The sequence below is a fragment of the Nannobrachium achirus genome (assembly GCF_963921795.1).
Source record: "Nannobrachium achirus genome assembly, chromosome: 14".
Lineage (NCBI taxonomy): Eukaryota > Metazoa > Chordata > Actinopteri > Myctophiformes > Myctophidae > Nannobrachium > Nannobrachium achirus.
Window position 1 is genome coordinate 2,483,386 of NC_137821.1, and position 12,878 is coordinate 2,496,263.

At 41.7% G+C, this 12,878-nt stretch overlaps 1 protein-coding gene across 1 annotated transcript in view; it reads right to left on the reverse strand.

Moving 5' to 3' along the window:
* Positions 1 to 5,494: 5,494 nt before the first annotated feature.
* The window catches only part of adisspb (adipose secreted signaling protein b), a 38,693-nt gene continuing 31,309 nt past the window's right edge, over positions 5,495 to 12,878 (reverse strand). The window contains exons 5-6 of the mRNA XM_080741330.1: positions 10,661 to 10,786; positions 5,495 to 8,056 (exon numbers count right to left, since the gene is read on the reverse strand). Coding sequence (XP_080597456.1) covers positions 7,956 to 8,056; positions 10,661 to 10,786 — 227 coding nt within the window. The 3' untranslated portion in view covers positions 5,495 to 7,955. The remainder of the gene's footprint in view (positions 8,057 to 10,660; positions 10,787 to 12,878) is intronic.

The window sequence follows — 12,878 nt, forward strand, 5'->3', positions numbered from 1 at the left end:
TCGACCTTTCGCAAGACGCATCTCCCCATATAGGCCACGCCCATTTGCGCCAGGATAGATTTTCCGCCATCTTGAATTTTCTCCAAAACACACTTTTTGCTCCTTTTCCTACATATTTTCTTCAAATGTCACAAAAATCGGTACACATGATCTACACACACACACACACACACACACACACACACACAGCTCCACTTCACACGGGTGTGATTCTTTTCATTCTCTCTTTCTCAGGCACTAGGACAAATATCCTGCCTGAACAGTGTTTTCTGTACAATTGAAAGATTTCTCTGCTGTAATTTTTATTATTTTTTATTATTGTGTATATTTTGAGGTGTAATAATGTTGTTTTTGTATATTGTATAGTTTGACATACACTGTGATTCACTGTTTAGTAGACCTTCATTGCCATTCACTGGAATGGAATATAAGTATTGTGTAGCTACTGACAGTGATGACAAGATAAAATTAGTCTAATGATTACCACCTGTTGGGTGGCTCATCCCTATCAGTGATTGGATGTGATAGCACTCTGTGTGTGTATATAGCTGTGCTGCTACTACCTGTCAGCAGATGCCTGAAGGTCTTTGACCGAAACGTTGCATTAAATAAAGAGAGTTTTTTTGGCAAGTTGAAGATGGTGTGCGGGCCCTGTACTTCTTGTGCATGTTTGAAATGATGTTGACCCCCGCCTACGCACCCATCGCTAAGCTTTGATCAGGTGTGCATAAGACTCTGTTGCCTTTTTTTTCTTTTGAATTTTTATTTAGGTCTATTTCAAGACAAAAATAATTCCCCAAAAAGTGAAGATTTTCATGAAATAATAATACAAAAATCAATCCTTTTTCTAAATAATTTGATTAATAAATAAAAATTATGTCCATAAATTTGAAAACAAATGTTTAAGAAGTAGTAGTGAAAATAGCCGTCCTACAAGCTCACATTGTGTGATTGTCACATTGTGAGCTTGTAGATCTACTGATAGTCTGTCTCATTCTAATATTGGAGAAAAGACTGAACTTTAATTCATAAATGTTAGCACAGTAAACCTTTTATGTCGACTCTGGTGTGAGACCTTTCTTTATGTCAATAAAAACACAGAAGAACAACAGCGGCATTAAAGTGAGAGTGTATGTAAAATCTGATACTGTTGAAAGTTAAAACCGCTATGACATTTTAATGGCATTCAGTTTATCCACAGAAGACAGAATATTGTTTAATAAAGTAAATATTCAGTAACTATGAAACCTCATAATGTATAAAACTGTTACATTTCAGATAGTGGAAGGACATTGTTTATGAATAAAAACCTCTCTCTCTCTGGACTTCCAAACTTCAACACTAATGATCTAGACCAGGGGTCTTCAACGTTTTCAGGCCAAGGAGATTCCATATAGTTTCATCGTTTGACAGCACAATCATCAGTGTATTTTGGATTCATGTCAATTTGTGTTTTCAGATATTTAACCACTTGAACCGTCAATACTTAATAAACTCTGACCTTTCACTCTGTACTTAGTCTGCTCTTTTTCCCTTCTACATTAAGCTCTTTGCCTCGCAGTGCGAGGCGTTGTGAGCTTGTAGATCGGCTGTTTTTGGTTAAAGGTCTCAGAATATGGATGGACACAAGGGTTCAAGTGGTTAATATAAAAAAGGCGAAAAAAGTTTCAACCACAAAGATTTGGAGGACCCCCTGACCCTGTAGTAACTCTGAACACCCTAGGGATCCCGGACCCCCTGTTGAAGACCAATGATCTAGAGTCCAGTCTGGTGTCTGCTTGCTTCAGAGAACCTTTGCAGATGAGTAAAGGCCTATCCATACTATGACCGAAACCGCCGTTTTCGGTCAAAAGGTCCTTTTCTACCATAAAATTATATCCCTCGGGACTTCTGAAAAGCATTGGACCGAACGGGAGTTCGGAAATTTGCACGTCGGAAAACACAACTCACCGAACATTTCGGTCATAGTATGGAGAGGCCTTAAGCCTGGTTACGCGAGGCTACAGAGAACCTTATTCACATTTACAAGGGTCTGGCGGTTCTCCCCCAAAAACACGCTCGCCTGGCGACCTGGGAGTGGTCACCACCTGGCACCTGGTATTCCTAAACTTTATTACAGGGTTCCCAACTTCCCACACATCTTTACCAATTCATTTCCAAAACCTTTCCAAAACTTTTCCAGAATATTGTTTTTTTATAGAATATTGCGAGGCGTTGTGAGCATGTAGATCTGCTATTTTCACAATTCCTGCCTCTAATATTTGACAATTTAGCCAATGTTTAATTTGTCATTTTAGAGGTATTAACAAAATCAATAACCAAAGACAATGCATAGCTATTTTTTCCAGGACCTTCCAGGACCCTTGATAAATTCCGAAACTTGTCCAGTACTGGAAAAATATTTTTCTAATTTCAAAATGTTTCCAGGAATTTCATGACCGTGGGAACCCTGTTATTATGTCTAAAATGACATTATTCCTAACCTTAACCTCAGTAAAACTATGTCTGACCTATAACCTTATTCCTAGATGTAACCTCTGTAAAACTGTGAATACAAGAGTGAGCGGTCTGTGAAGAAATGTGGGAGTGGGTTTTGATTAAAGTAACACTTTATTCCATCATTCACTCCCAGTTTTCTCATGCTGATAAAAAATCTCCTCTGAACTGCAGCCTTAAGACTTTACAAAACATCAACCAAAGCAATGAACAGAAGGTACCCTAGCTAAATGTCAACGAAACACCATGATGGAACTCACTGGTCCTCAATGCGGGGTCCGGGGACCCCCAGGGGTCCTTGAGGTGGCTTTACAGGGGGTCCCCGGCAAAATGATTGATAAGTCAGCAACACTTACAGGCTGCAACTCTGAGAGTGTAACAGTGTAACATTTGTACACTCTCAGAGTTATTGGAAATTAAATCCTTGTGAGAAGCACTAAAGTAACGTAAATTTTAACTGTAGATTATTTTTAAATATGTTGAATCTATTTTTTTTAAAAAGCTCACGATGAGCTTGTAGATCTATTTTCCCTACTTTTGTGCGACACTGTCTGTCTATGGGAAAAGAAAAAAAAACATACAAAAGAATGATTTAAAATCAATAAGGTAAATATTTAGCCAATCATTCTATCTACGTGCGTACATCATTTGGCCTCTTTAAGGGTAAATGTAAATAAGTAAACACAATGATTCACTGAAAAATACATGAAACAATTTTATTCAACCATAATAATATGGACAAACTCACAGCTTACAGAGACTCCACACATTCACAGAGATCACGTTTAGCGATATGGAATAAAAATGCTCTTGTTCTGACCTGACAAAAATACAAGGCACCAGTTCTTAGTATGACAGGATCCATACAGTCCATTTCTCCATATGATTTTAGATCGACACAAAGCAGGGACGTGCTGGCCATTGGGAAAAGCGAGACAACTCCCGGCCGGTCCAGGCCCTGCTTTATCATACAAGGCCGTCGCACAAAAGTAGTGAAAACAGCAGATCTACAAGCACACAACGCCTCGCACCGCGAGGCGTTGTGTGCTTGTAGATCTGCTGTTTTCACTAGTGTAAATCATTTTTAAAATGATAAATACAAAACAAACGGTTTTGGGGTGCTCCTACTTCCAATGTGTGCAGAAGGACATGAGGCCATGGCTACACGGAGCTGGATATTTCTGAAGCTAGACATTTTTTTGTGCCGTTGGGGCTTGCAGCCACATGAAGCTGGATATTTCGGCTGCGAAGCCGGATATTTTTGAAACCGGATAAATAAGTGGAGAGATCAAAAAATATCCGATTCACTGGATCCGTGTAGACAGGGAACCCGGATATCTCTGAAGACTTTACTGTGTGTGTGCTTGTTAGACTAGATATCTTTGTCGTGTGGACCTAGATATTTTTCTATGTGGATATCTGAAAAACCGGGATATATGAAATATCCAGCTCCGTGTAGCCATGGCCTGAGCCCGTCATGAGACGAATGTTTGCAGATGGGATGCACGAGGTGTGCGAAGAGGTGAAGTGTGAAGCGGACGTCTTTCCCTCGGCCATTAATTATTTGGACAGATTCCTAGCTGTGATGCCCACCAGAAAGTGTTGCTTCCAACTTCTGGCATCAATCAGTCTGCTTGTTCCTTGCCTCTAAATTAAAGGACCGTCGGCCACTATCAGCAGAAAAGCTATGCCGCTACACAGACGACTCCATCACTCCACGGGAATTGCTGGACTGGGAGCTGATTGTGCTGGGGAAATTGAAGTGGAACATGGCCTCGGTCATTCCTAATGACTTTGTGGAGCACATCATTGGCAGACTTCCCCTGCCCAAAGACTGCTAGGATCAAGATCAGCATTGTTTATTGGGGTCTTGATTTCACCGCCATGTCAAGTCAACAGGCAAATATTCACCTCATTTTAATTCGGAAGGCTGCATTTGACCCCTAGACTCTTAATACCGGTTGTTCCTTGTTCTCAGTGTAGCTCCTATATGTTAGGTTAATTAGAGAGAGATTGGGTTTTTGTCGTGTTAAGTAGTGTTGCAGGTTTGGCCATGGTTGGACGGTAGAGAGATGAAAGGGAAGCAGGTTTAACCACAAGCTCGCAACCCGTCGCCAGCTCGGTGTGAGCTTTTTAGATCTTCTATTGTCACTATTGATGTAGCCTACAACAAAGCATGTAGAGATTAAGTGGTTAAATGTTTGTGAGAGATATCGGGAGGTTTGAGAAGGAAAGTATACAGAAAGTGTAAGGAAATGGGTGATGTCTAGTGCTGAATGACTAACGGGTGATGTCTAGTGCTGAATGACTAACGGGTGATGTCTAGTGCTGAATGACTAACGGGTGATGTCTAGTGCTGAATGACTAACGGGTGATGTCTAGTGCTGAATGACTAACGGGTGATGTCTAGTGCTGAATGACTAACGGGTGATGTCTAGTGCTGAATGACTAACGGGTGATGTCTAGTGCTGAATGACTAACGGGTGATGTCTAGTGCTGAATGACTAACGGACAGTTGAACGGAGCGTTATCCTAATCTTTTCAGTTGTTCAAATGCCGCACAATACTTGAGCAGCACACCATTACAAGTTCCCTGGTGTCTGCCATTGTCTGATTGATTGATTGATTGAAGAATTTATTAGAAGTTAGGGTTAGGGTTACCTTGTGAGGGTGCAGTACACAGTTTGGGTGCATGTTAGTGATGCGGCAATATTAGCATCACTAGTAGCACGGGAGTTTAACCCTACATTTTCTCCGCTATCAATCTAACAATTGATTTGAAGAAAAAAATAAATACAAAAATAGGTGGTTGTTTGCGGGGGCTCGGATCAATCTAAATGCACTTTTAAAACACTCCTTAAGGCCCATTCCCACTGGGCCAGATAACAGATATCTGGAGATATTTCTCCAGATATTTTTCCATTCAAAGTGGATGGTAGATACAGATAAAAAAATATATACCACAGATATTTGCCACAGATACTTTTATCTGTGGCAAAACATTTTTTTATCTGTATCTACCATCCACTTTGCATGGAGAAATATCTGGAGAAATATCTCCAGATATCTGTTATCTGGCCCAGTGGGAATGGGCCTTTAAGAATAGAAAGGGGATGGTTGTTGAGGAGATTCAGGTGGGGTATTAGGGTTATGTTATGTTTTTTCTCTTAAGTTAAGTTATTTTATTTTTATTTTTTCTGTGGGCTGGAATCCCAATTAGGGTGATGCACATTGTTTTGAAAGCTAAGCTACGACAGGTTAGCTGATGTGGTTTTCCATTTTATAGTTGTGTTGAAATATGGAAAAAACACGGAGTCAGTTGCAATGCAAGCCCACAAAAGCCAAGTCACATTAACGTTGTTGATGCTTTGAAGTTTGTTTTCTTTTTTGTTTTTGTTTTTTTGTGAATAATTTGAAAGATATAATTCCAAAGTGTTTATGTTATAGACATCTTCCTCTTGCTGCTATTAACTCATTTCTAGCCGATCCCGAGTATACTCGTGAAAAATACTCAAGTATTTAGAGTGCCGATCCCGAGTATACTCGCGAAAAATACTGTATATAGAGTAACGCCGGTTCTCCTAGTAATCCCATAACATGGAGGCCGACGGGGAATCTCATCTTTAATGTCCATTTTCTCCAAACAACACTTTTAAAGCCAAGGATGGCATTAGATTCTCGCTACAAAAACATAATAACAAAGGCATCGATCGGCCATCTTAGAAACCACATGGTGTGACGATCGCTCCCGTTGAATGACGTCATGACGTCAACCCGGAAGTGTTTACGCAATGGACTTCTGGCCTTCAAAATAAGACAATGGAGTGTAATGGAGCCCTGCGAGAGGCACGCTACACATTTAACCCGTTCATGTCTGGAGCACTAAATGGGTTAAGCTTTTCTTTTTCTAGTCTTACACAAAGATTACCTTGCCTTATTGTGATTCACTTGAGTGTGCTGCTATATTATGACATTTTGAAAATGTAATGTTCTCCTTGCTGTTCGGCCTTCTGCGTACTGGTGGGCAAGTAGGAGGAGGTTTGGTCTGGGACTGGAAGCACTTTGTGTTTGCAGACCTTTTTTATTTTTTTTGAATAGCATGTTTATTCTTTCCTTGTCTGTTAATGATATGTTCATTATTGTTCAGGTTTCGAGGGTGGAACTGCCAGTTTTTTTATGCCACTCCCTTTTCCCACAAAATCACACAATGTACCTCAGACAATCAGATGTATGATCAAACTGTTCAATAAATTGGCTAAAGTAAAAAAAAAAAAAAGAAAACGGTTTTGGACATAAAAGGTTTCCACCCGACAACGACGAAATATAACTCATGTAATTGGCCCACTGGCTTGTCACTTTGTCACAAATTTTGAGTAGCAGCAGCGCTATAGAGAGAGATCTCTCTATAGCACGCAATGAGGGCCTCTACAACTCTTTTTCCCAGGCTGAATCAGGAGCCCAGCACGTCCCTGACACAAAGTCACACTGTAAGAGATGTCGGTGCTTAAAGGTGATACACCATGCATTTAAAAAGTATTTATGTCATATTGTTTATGTCCCAAAAACGTTTTTCAAAAGGTTTGAGGCTAAATTACCACTCCTGAATAGACAGTCTCTCTCATTTTTGAAAGGCTCTCAGAGCATTTCAGCTGCAGTACCACCTTTGGCCTGAACTGCGCCACCCCCCCCAAAATCCTTTTGAAAAAAAATTTTTTTTTGAAAAAAATTTTTTTTTCTTTTTTTTTGGATGACGTCACAATCGGCAGATGACGTCACAATCGGCAGCAAATCTGAACAGCCTGTTTTGAGAACCCGTGGGATACTTTTAACCTTCACCTTCTCAAAACCAGAGAAAGACACATCGGTCTGAAATGGGACTTTGTGAGGATAGAAGGTGCTAGTGGGACCCCAAAAAAAGGTTTTAAAATAGGAAAAGTGAAATTTCACGGTGTATCACCTTTAAACATGGATACAGAATGGATGGTCCACACTAAGTTACTGTAGTTAAGAAGATACCGTGTCGTTAGAGGGTTCAGATCTGATGCTGAGCCAATCAGAGGAAGCTGTGGGAAACTGAACAAGGAAACAGTATGCACGCATGTTATTGTCTGTCAGACAGATGTGGGCGGGGCTGGGTGGTGGTGGGTGTGGTCCTCTAGTCCACCGGTTCTCAACCTGTGGGTCGGGACCCCCAAGGGGGGTTCCCAATTTATTTTGGGGGGTCCCCAGATGATTAACTTAACGTGCAATGTTGTTTCCTCTCTCAACAGTAAACAAACCAACATAAAGTTTAAGTGCATTAGAGGGTATCTGCACATTTCTAAAGTGACAATTTAAGGACTGTGTTATACAAAATGTAATGCCTCAACTCTTAGTGCTCGTCAGGGTGGGGGGGGGGGGGGGGGGGGGGGTCCCCAGTTAAAATATGATTATTTTGGAAAAGGTTGAGAACCACTGCACTAGTCGAAGCCCTGCCAGTCGCTCTGTTCAGAGTCGTACTCCAGTTCCACACCGATGCAGCGAACTCCTTCTAACAGCATGGGAGTTCCATGCTGACGATCTGAGGAGAAAGAGGGACAGAGGGACAGACAGACAGACAGACAGACAGACAGGGAGACAGAGGGACAGACAGACAGACAGACAGACAGGGAGACAGAGGGACAGGGAGGGAGGGAGACAGGGAGAGAAGGTGAGTTTTTATTGTTTTAGACCAGGGGTCTTCAATGTTTTCAGGCCAAGGACCCCTTAGTTGAGAGAGAGATGAAGCAGGGACCCCTTAGTTGAGAGAGAGATGAAGCAGGGACCCCTTAGTTGAGAGAGAGATGAAGCAGGGACCCCTTAGTTGAGAGAGAGATGAAGCAGGGACCCCTTAGTTGAGAGAGAGATGAAGCAGGGACTCCTTAGTTGAGAGACAGATGAAGCAGGGACCCCTTAGTTGAGAGAGAGATGAAGCAGGGACCCCTTAGTTGAGAGAGAGATGAAGCAGGGACCCCTTAGTTGAGAGACAGATGAAGCAGGGACCCCTTAGTTGAGAGAGAGATGAAGCAGGGACCCCCACAACCTTATCATAGATTCCATATAGTTTCATTGTTTGACAGCACAATCATCACTATATTTTGGATTCATGTCAATTTGTGTTTTCAGATATTTAACCACTTGAACCATCAATACTTAATAAACTTGACCTTTCACTCTGTACTTAGTCTGCTCTGTTACCCCTCTACATCGAACCTCTTCGCCGAAAATACAAGCTCACAACGCCTCGCAGCGCGAGGCGTTGTGAGCTTGTAGATCTGCTATTGTTGGCAACAGTTCTCAGAGTATGGACAGGGTTCAAGTTGTTAATATAAAAAGGATTAGAAGATTCTGAGGACCCTGTGGTAACTCTGAGGACCCCCTAGGGGTCCCGGACCCCCTGTTGAATACCCCTGTTTTAGAGATTTTGATTTCGTGGAAGTTGCTAAATACTGTATGTATTTTTAGACACAATAAGCCCATTCCCAAGATGCACCGCAATCTTTCATGGGCAGATGTGACTTATGGGGGCTGGTAGTGTTACTGTAAATACTAGTAATAAAGAAATCCCGGCTTATTGAGTCTAAAAATACATAATTATCCACATGTACGCATGCTGCCCCCACCCACTGGAATCAAAATAATTAAAATGGCTAAAACGATAGAAAGCAGTAAATGAAATCATTTTAACTCATCTTTTCTTTTCTCTGATTAGAATCTAAAATATGAACCCTGGTTGTCCTTTAAGGAGATTAAAGTTATGATGATCCATCACAGGCTAGATCTATGCACAGATGTTCACCACGCACGCACGCACACACACACACACACACACACACACACACACACACACACACACACACACACACACACACACACACACACACACACACACACACACACACACACACACACACACACGCCTAAACCTCCATCTGCTTAAGCAAAAAGCAGCATCTAAACCGCAATGTAAAGGCCCATTTCCAATGGGCCAGATAAACAGATAAAAAAAAATATATCTTTCTGATGGTAAGATACTGATAAAAATATCAGTCACAGATATATATATATTTTATCAGTATATTTTTATCAGTATCTGTTTATCAGTATCTTTCAGCATTGTATGCAGTACATAGTTTCCCTATGTGGCCATGGGGTGGCAGTAGCAGTCAGTTTGGCAGTGAAAAGCACCTCCATCTGAGACAGTATTTATTTTACACATTCAGACAGACCTTCACTAAATTAATAGTTACTAGAAGTTCGGCGGCCGAGTGTCTAGTCGGGGACTGGCCTACCTGGGAACGATGTAAATAGGGAATGAATGCCCCGCCCTTTAACACCCACCCTGCCAAAAAAGACGTTTCTATAATAAAAACGTCTTTTTAACTATGGACCTCCCTGCCAGACGTCTTCTGGACGTCTTTTTTAAATAAATAATAATTAAAAAAAAAAAAAGAATTGAAAAAAAAAAAAAAAAAATGGACCTCCAATGTACTAGGCATGATCGCGATCGCGAAATTGCATTTTTAACCCCCATACCAACCCCATCTTTCAAACATGGCAGCCATGTTTGTTTACATTTGAAGAAAACATAAGGGCTGTTTTCTCCTGAATGCCTGAACGGATTTCCAAGCGGATTCTTTTGTTTGAAAGCTGTGAAAAGCATGCACATGCATAGTGCATGATCTGTGCACGAATGTGTGCACCAGCGTGCACACTATTTTGTTAACCCTTTGTTGGCGAAACGGCAATATAAGAGGTCCCACTTTAAATATGGCACCGACTGAGTTAATGCAAAAACTCCATTATACCTGTTGTCATAGGATCCGTTTTGACCATCTGTTTGCCTGTGTCCATTTAGGCCCATATATGGAGATATCTGTCACGCCATTTATGCCCATATATGGAGATATCTGTATCTGGCTGTCTGCATCCATTTAGGCCCATATATGGAGATCTCTACAGACACAGTGCCGGTTCCGGAAAACCCTGATGTCAGACATCATAATCCGAACCTTTCGTGCTGGTTCCAGAAAATCGCGTATCCGGTCGGGTCGAGGCCGGGCACTGCACTACCTGCTGCGGCGGGGAACGCACGTGATAATCAGTCATCTATGTAATGATAATAATGAATAATCAGTCATCTCACCCATGACACGGGCGTGAACTTTGACCTTGACGCAGGCCTCCTCATTGGTCTCGCTGAGCAGCAGAACCTCCTCACACAGAACTCCTTCCTGATTGGCCAGGTACTCACATGTGACCTTATGACCTCCTGGAGAGAGAGAGAGAGAGGGGGGGAGGGGGGGGGGGGGGGGTTTAGTTTTCACTCCATGTTTGTCAAAACAGTGCATTTTCATCGGCTATAACTGGACAACCAGTGGTCGGAATGACTCTGAATGACTTTTTTCTTCTTCACGAAAGCACAAACTGGCAGTGTGTGTCCGTGTTTCCATCGTGGGATCGATTTATATTCTATGAAAAACCAAAGACCGCTGGCCGTCAGTGGGGTCAGTTCAGAAAAAGCTAAGGTATGGCAGATGTAGATCTGCTGTTTTCACTACTTTAGTACATTTTATAGATGATAAATACAAAACAAACGGTTTTGGACATACAGTACAAGGTTTCCACCCGACAACGATGATATGCTATATACTCAAAAAGTCCCTCATACAAGATGGCCGACGGCATGAAGTGCTAAGCTACACCATGCCAAAAACTTCCCTATTATGCCATTAATCTTAGTTTGATCTTTGTTCATCACACATTTTTTCAAACTGGATTCGCCAGTGGAGGAAACAGTTGGGAGTTTGGAAGCCTTCATCGACAGGTTATTTCACAAAAACGAGATGCCGGCGCCGTCGGATAAACATCCCAAACGCGACCGGAGTGAGATGGGCTCCAGCGACAAGGACGACTCATGTGATATTCTTGAGTCCCTATCATCGATAAATCAACAACTCAAGAAGCTTGACCTACTTGAGCAACTGACAAGTGATGTTAATGAATTAAAAGCCTCTGTGGAGTTTAATAACTCCCTCATCGAAGTGCTTAAATCCGACAATGCGTCACTCAGGATTGAAGTAAACAACCTCAAACGACTGACAAACGAACTACAAAAGGATAGAACCAGCATGGCTAATGACATTCTGGACCTTCAATGCAGGAGCATGAGGGACAATATCATTATACATGGACTTTCAGAAGTTCAACGTGAAACTCACCAGCAATCCGAGGGTCTCCTAAAAGGATTCTTGGTAAACAATTTAAAGATGAAGTCAGAGGAAGCCGAAGAGATCCGCTTTTCCCGAGTACACCGCTTGGGTAAAGCCAGAGACGGCCAACAAAGGCCCCGTCCTATAGTGGCCAAAGTCACCGACTCGAAAATGAAGTCTGCTGTCATGTCGAAGGGCAAAGAGCTTAAAAATTCCAACTTTTCCATTAGTGATCAGTTTCCATACGAGATCATGAAGAGGCGGAGGCTGCTCTATCCGATTATGACTGAGGCAAAAAAAGGCAAAAAGAATGCGCGTCTCTACGCTGATAAACTCTACATCGATGGAAATCTGTACAGAAATCCTCGGATCACGTACTGGCTGAGCGGGGGTGATGAAAACATCTTCTATGATGCACCGGAGGCTTTACCGAGTGACCAGCATGTCGCCACAGCCGCTGCAGTGTAAACATTGACACGTGAAGTTGCACACACGCTGTGCCCACACAGCTGCTGTAAACACGGCCGCATGGTGATGATGTCATCAGCGTGTTGTCATTGCCATGACTACCGAGCAGCTACCGAGGAGTGTGAGACTGAAGTCTGAGACACGGACATTGTCTAAGGCTACAGATAAGTGACTCAAGTACTCAAGTATTTTTCTTTTTTTTGTTTTGTTACTTTCGTGCATTTTTGTACTTTATCTCATTACTTTTTCTCCTTACAAATATAGATATATTGTTTTTTGTTTATAGTAGTTTTTTATTTTTATTTTCTTGATTATCATCTCACTGCTTTCAGCATGCATTTTTTTAACTTTATTTCATTACTTTTTCTCCTTAAAAACATAAATATATATATTTTTGTTAGTAGTATAGTATTTTATTATTTTCATTATTCATCTTTTCTTTTTTCTCTATTTTTATTTTTTCCTCGCATTATGTTTCCCTCTATGGCACTATCCATTCTCTCTCTCTCTCTCTCTCTCTCTCTCTCTCTCTCTCTCTCTCTCTCTCTCTCTCATATTGTGGCTAGGGAAATTGTGGCTATCTCTAGGCTGCCCACCCAAATCCTTGGGCCTATGGGGTTAAGGTTTTATGGGCGGGGTGTTCCTTTGTTTTGTATGTTTGCTTGCCCGTTGCTGTTGTTATGT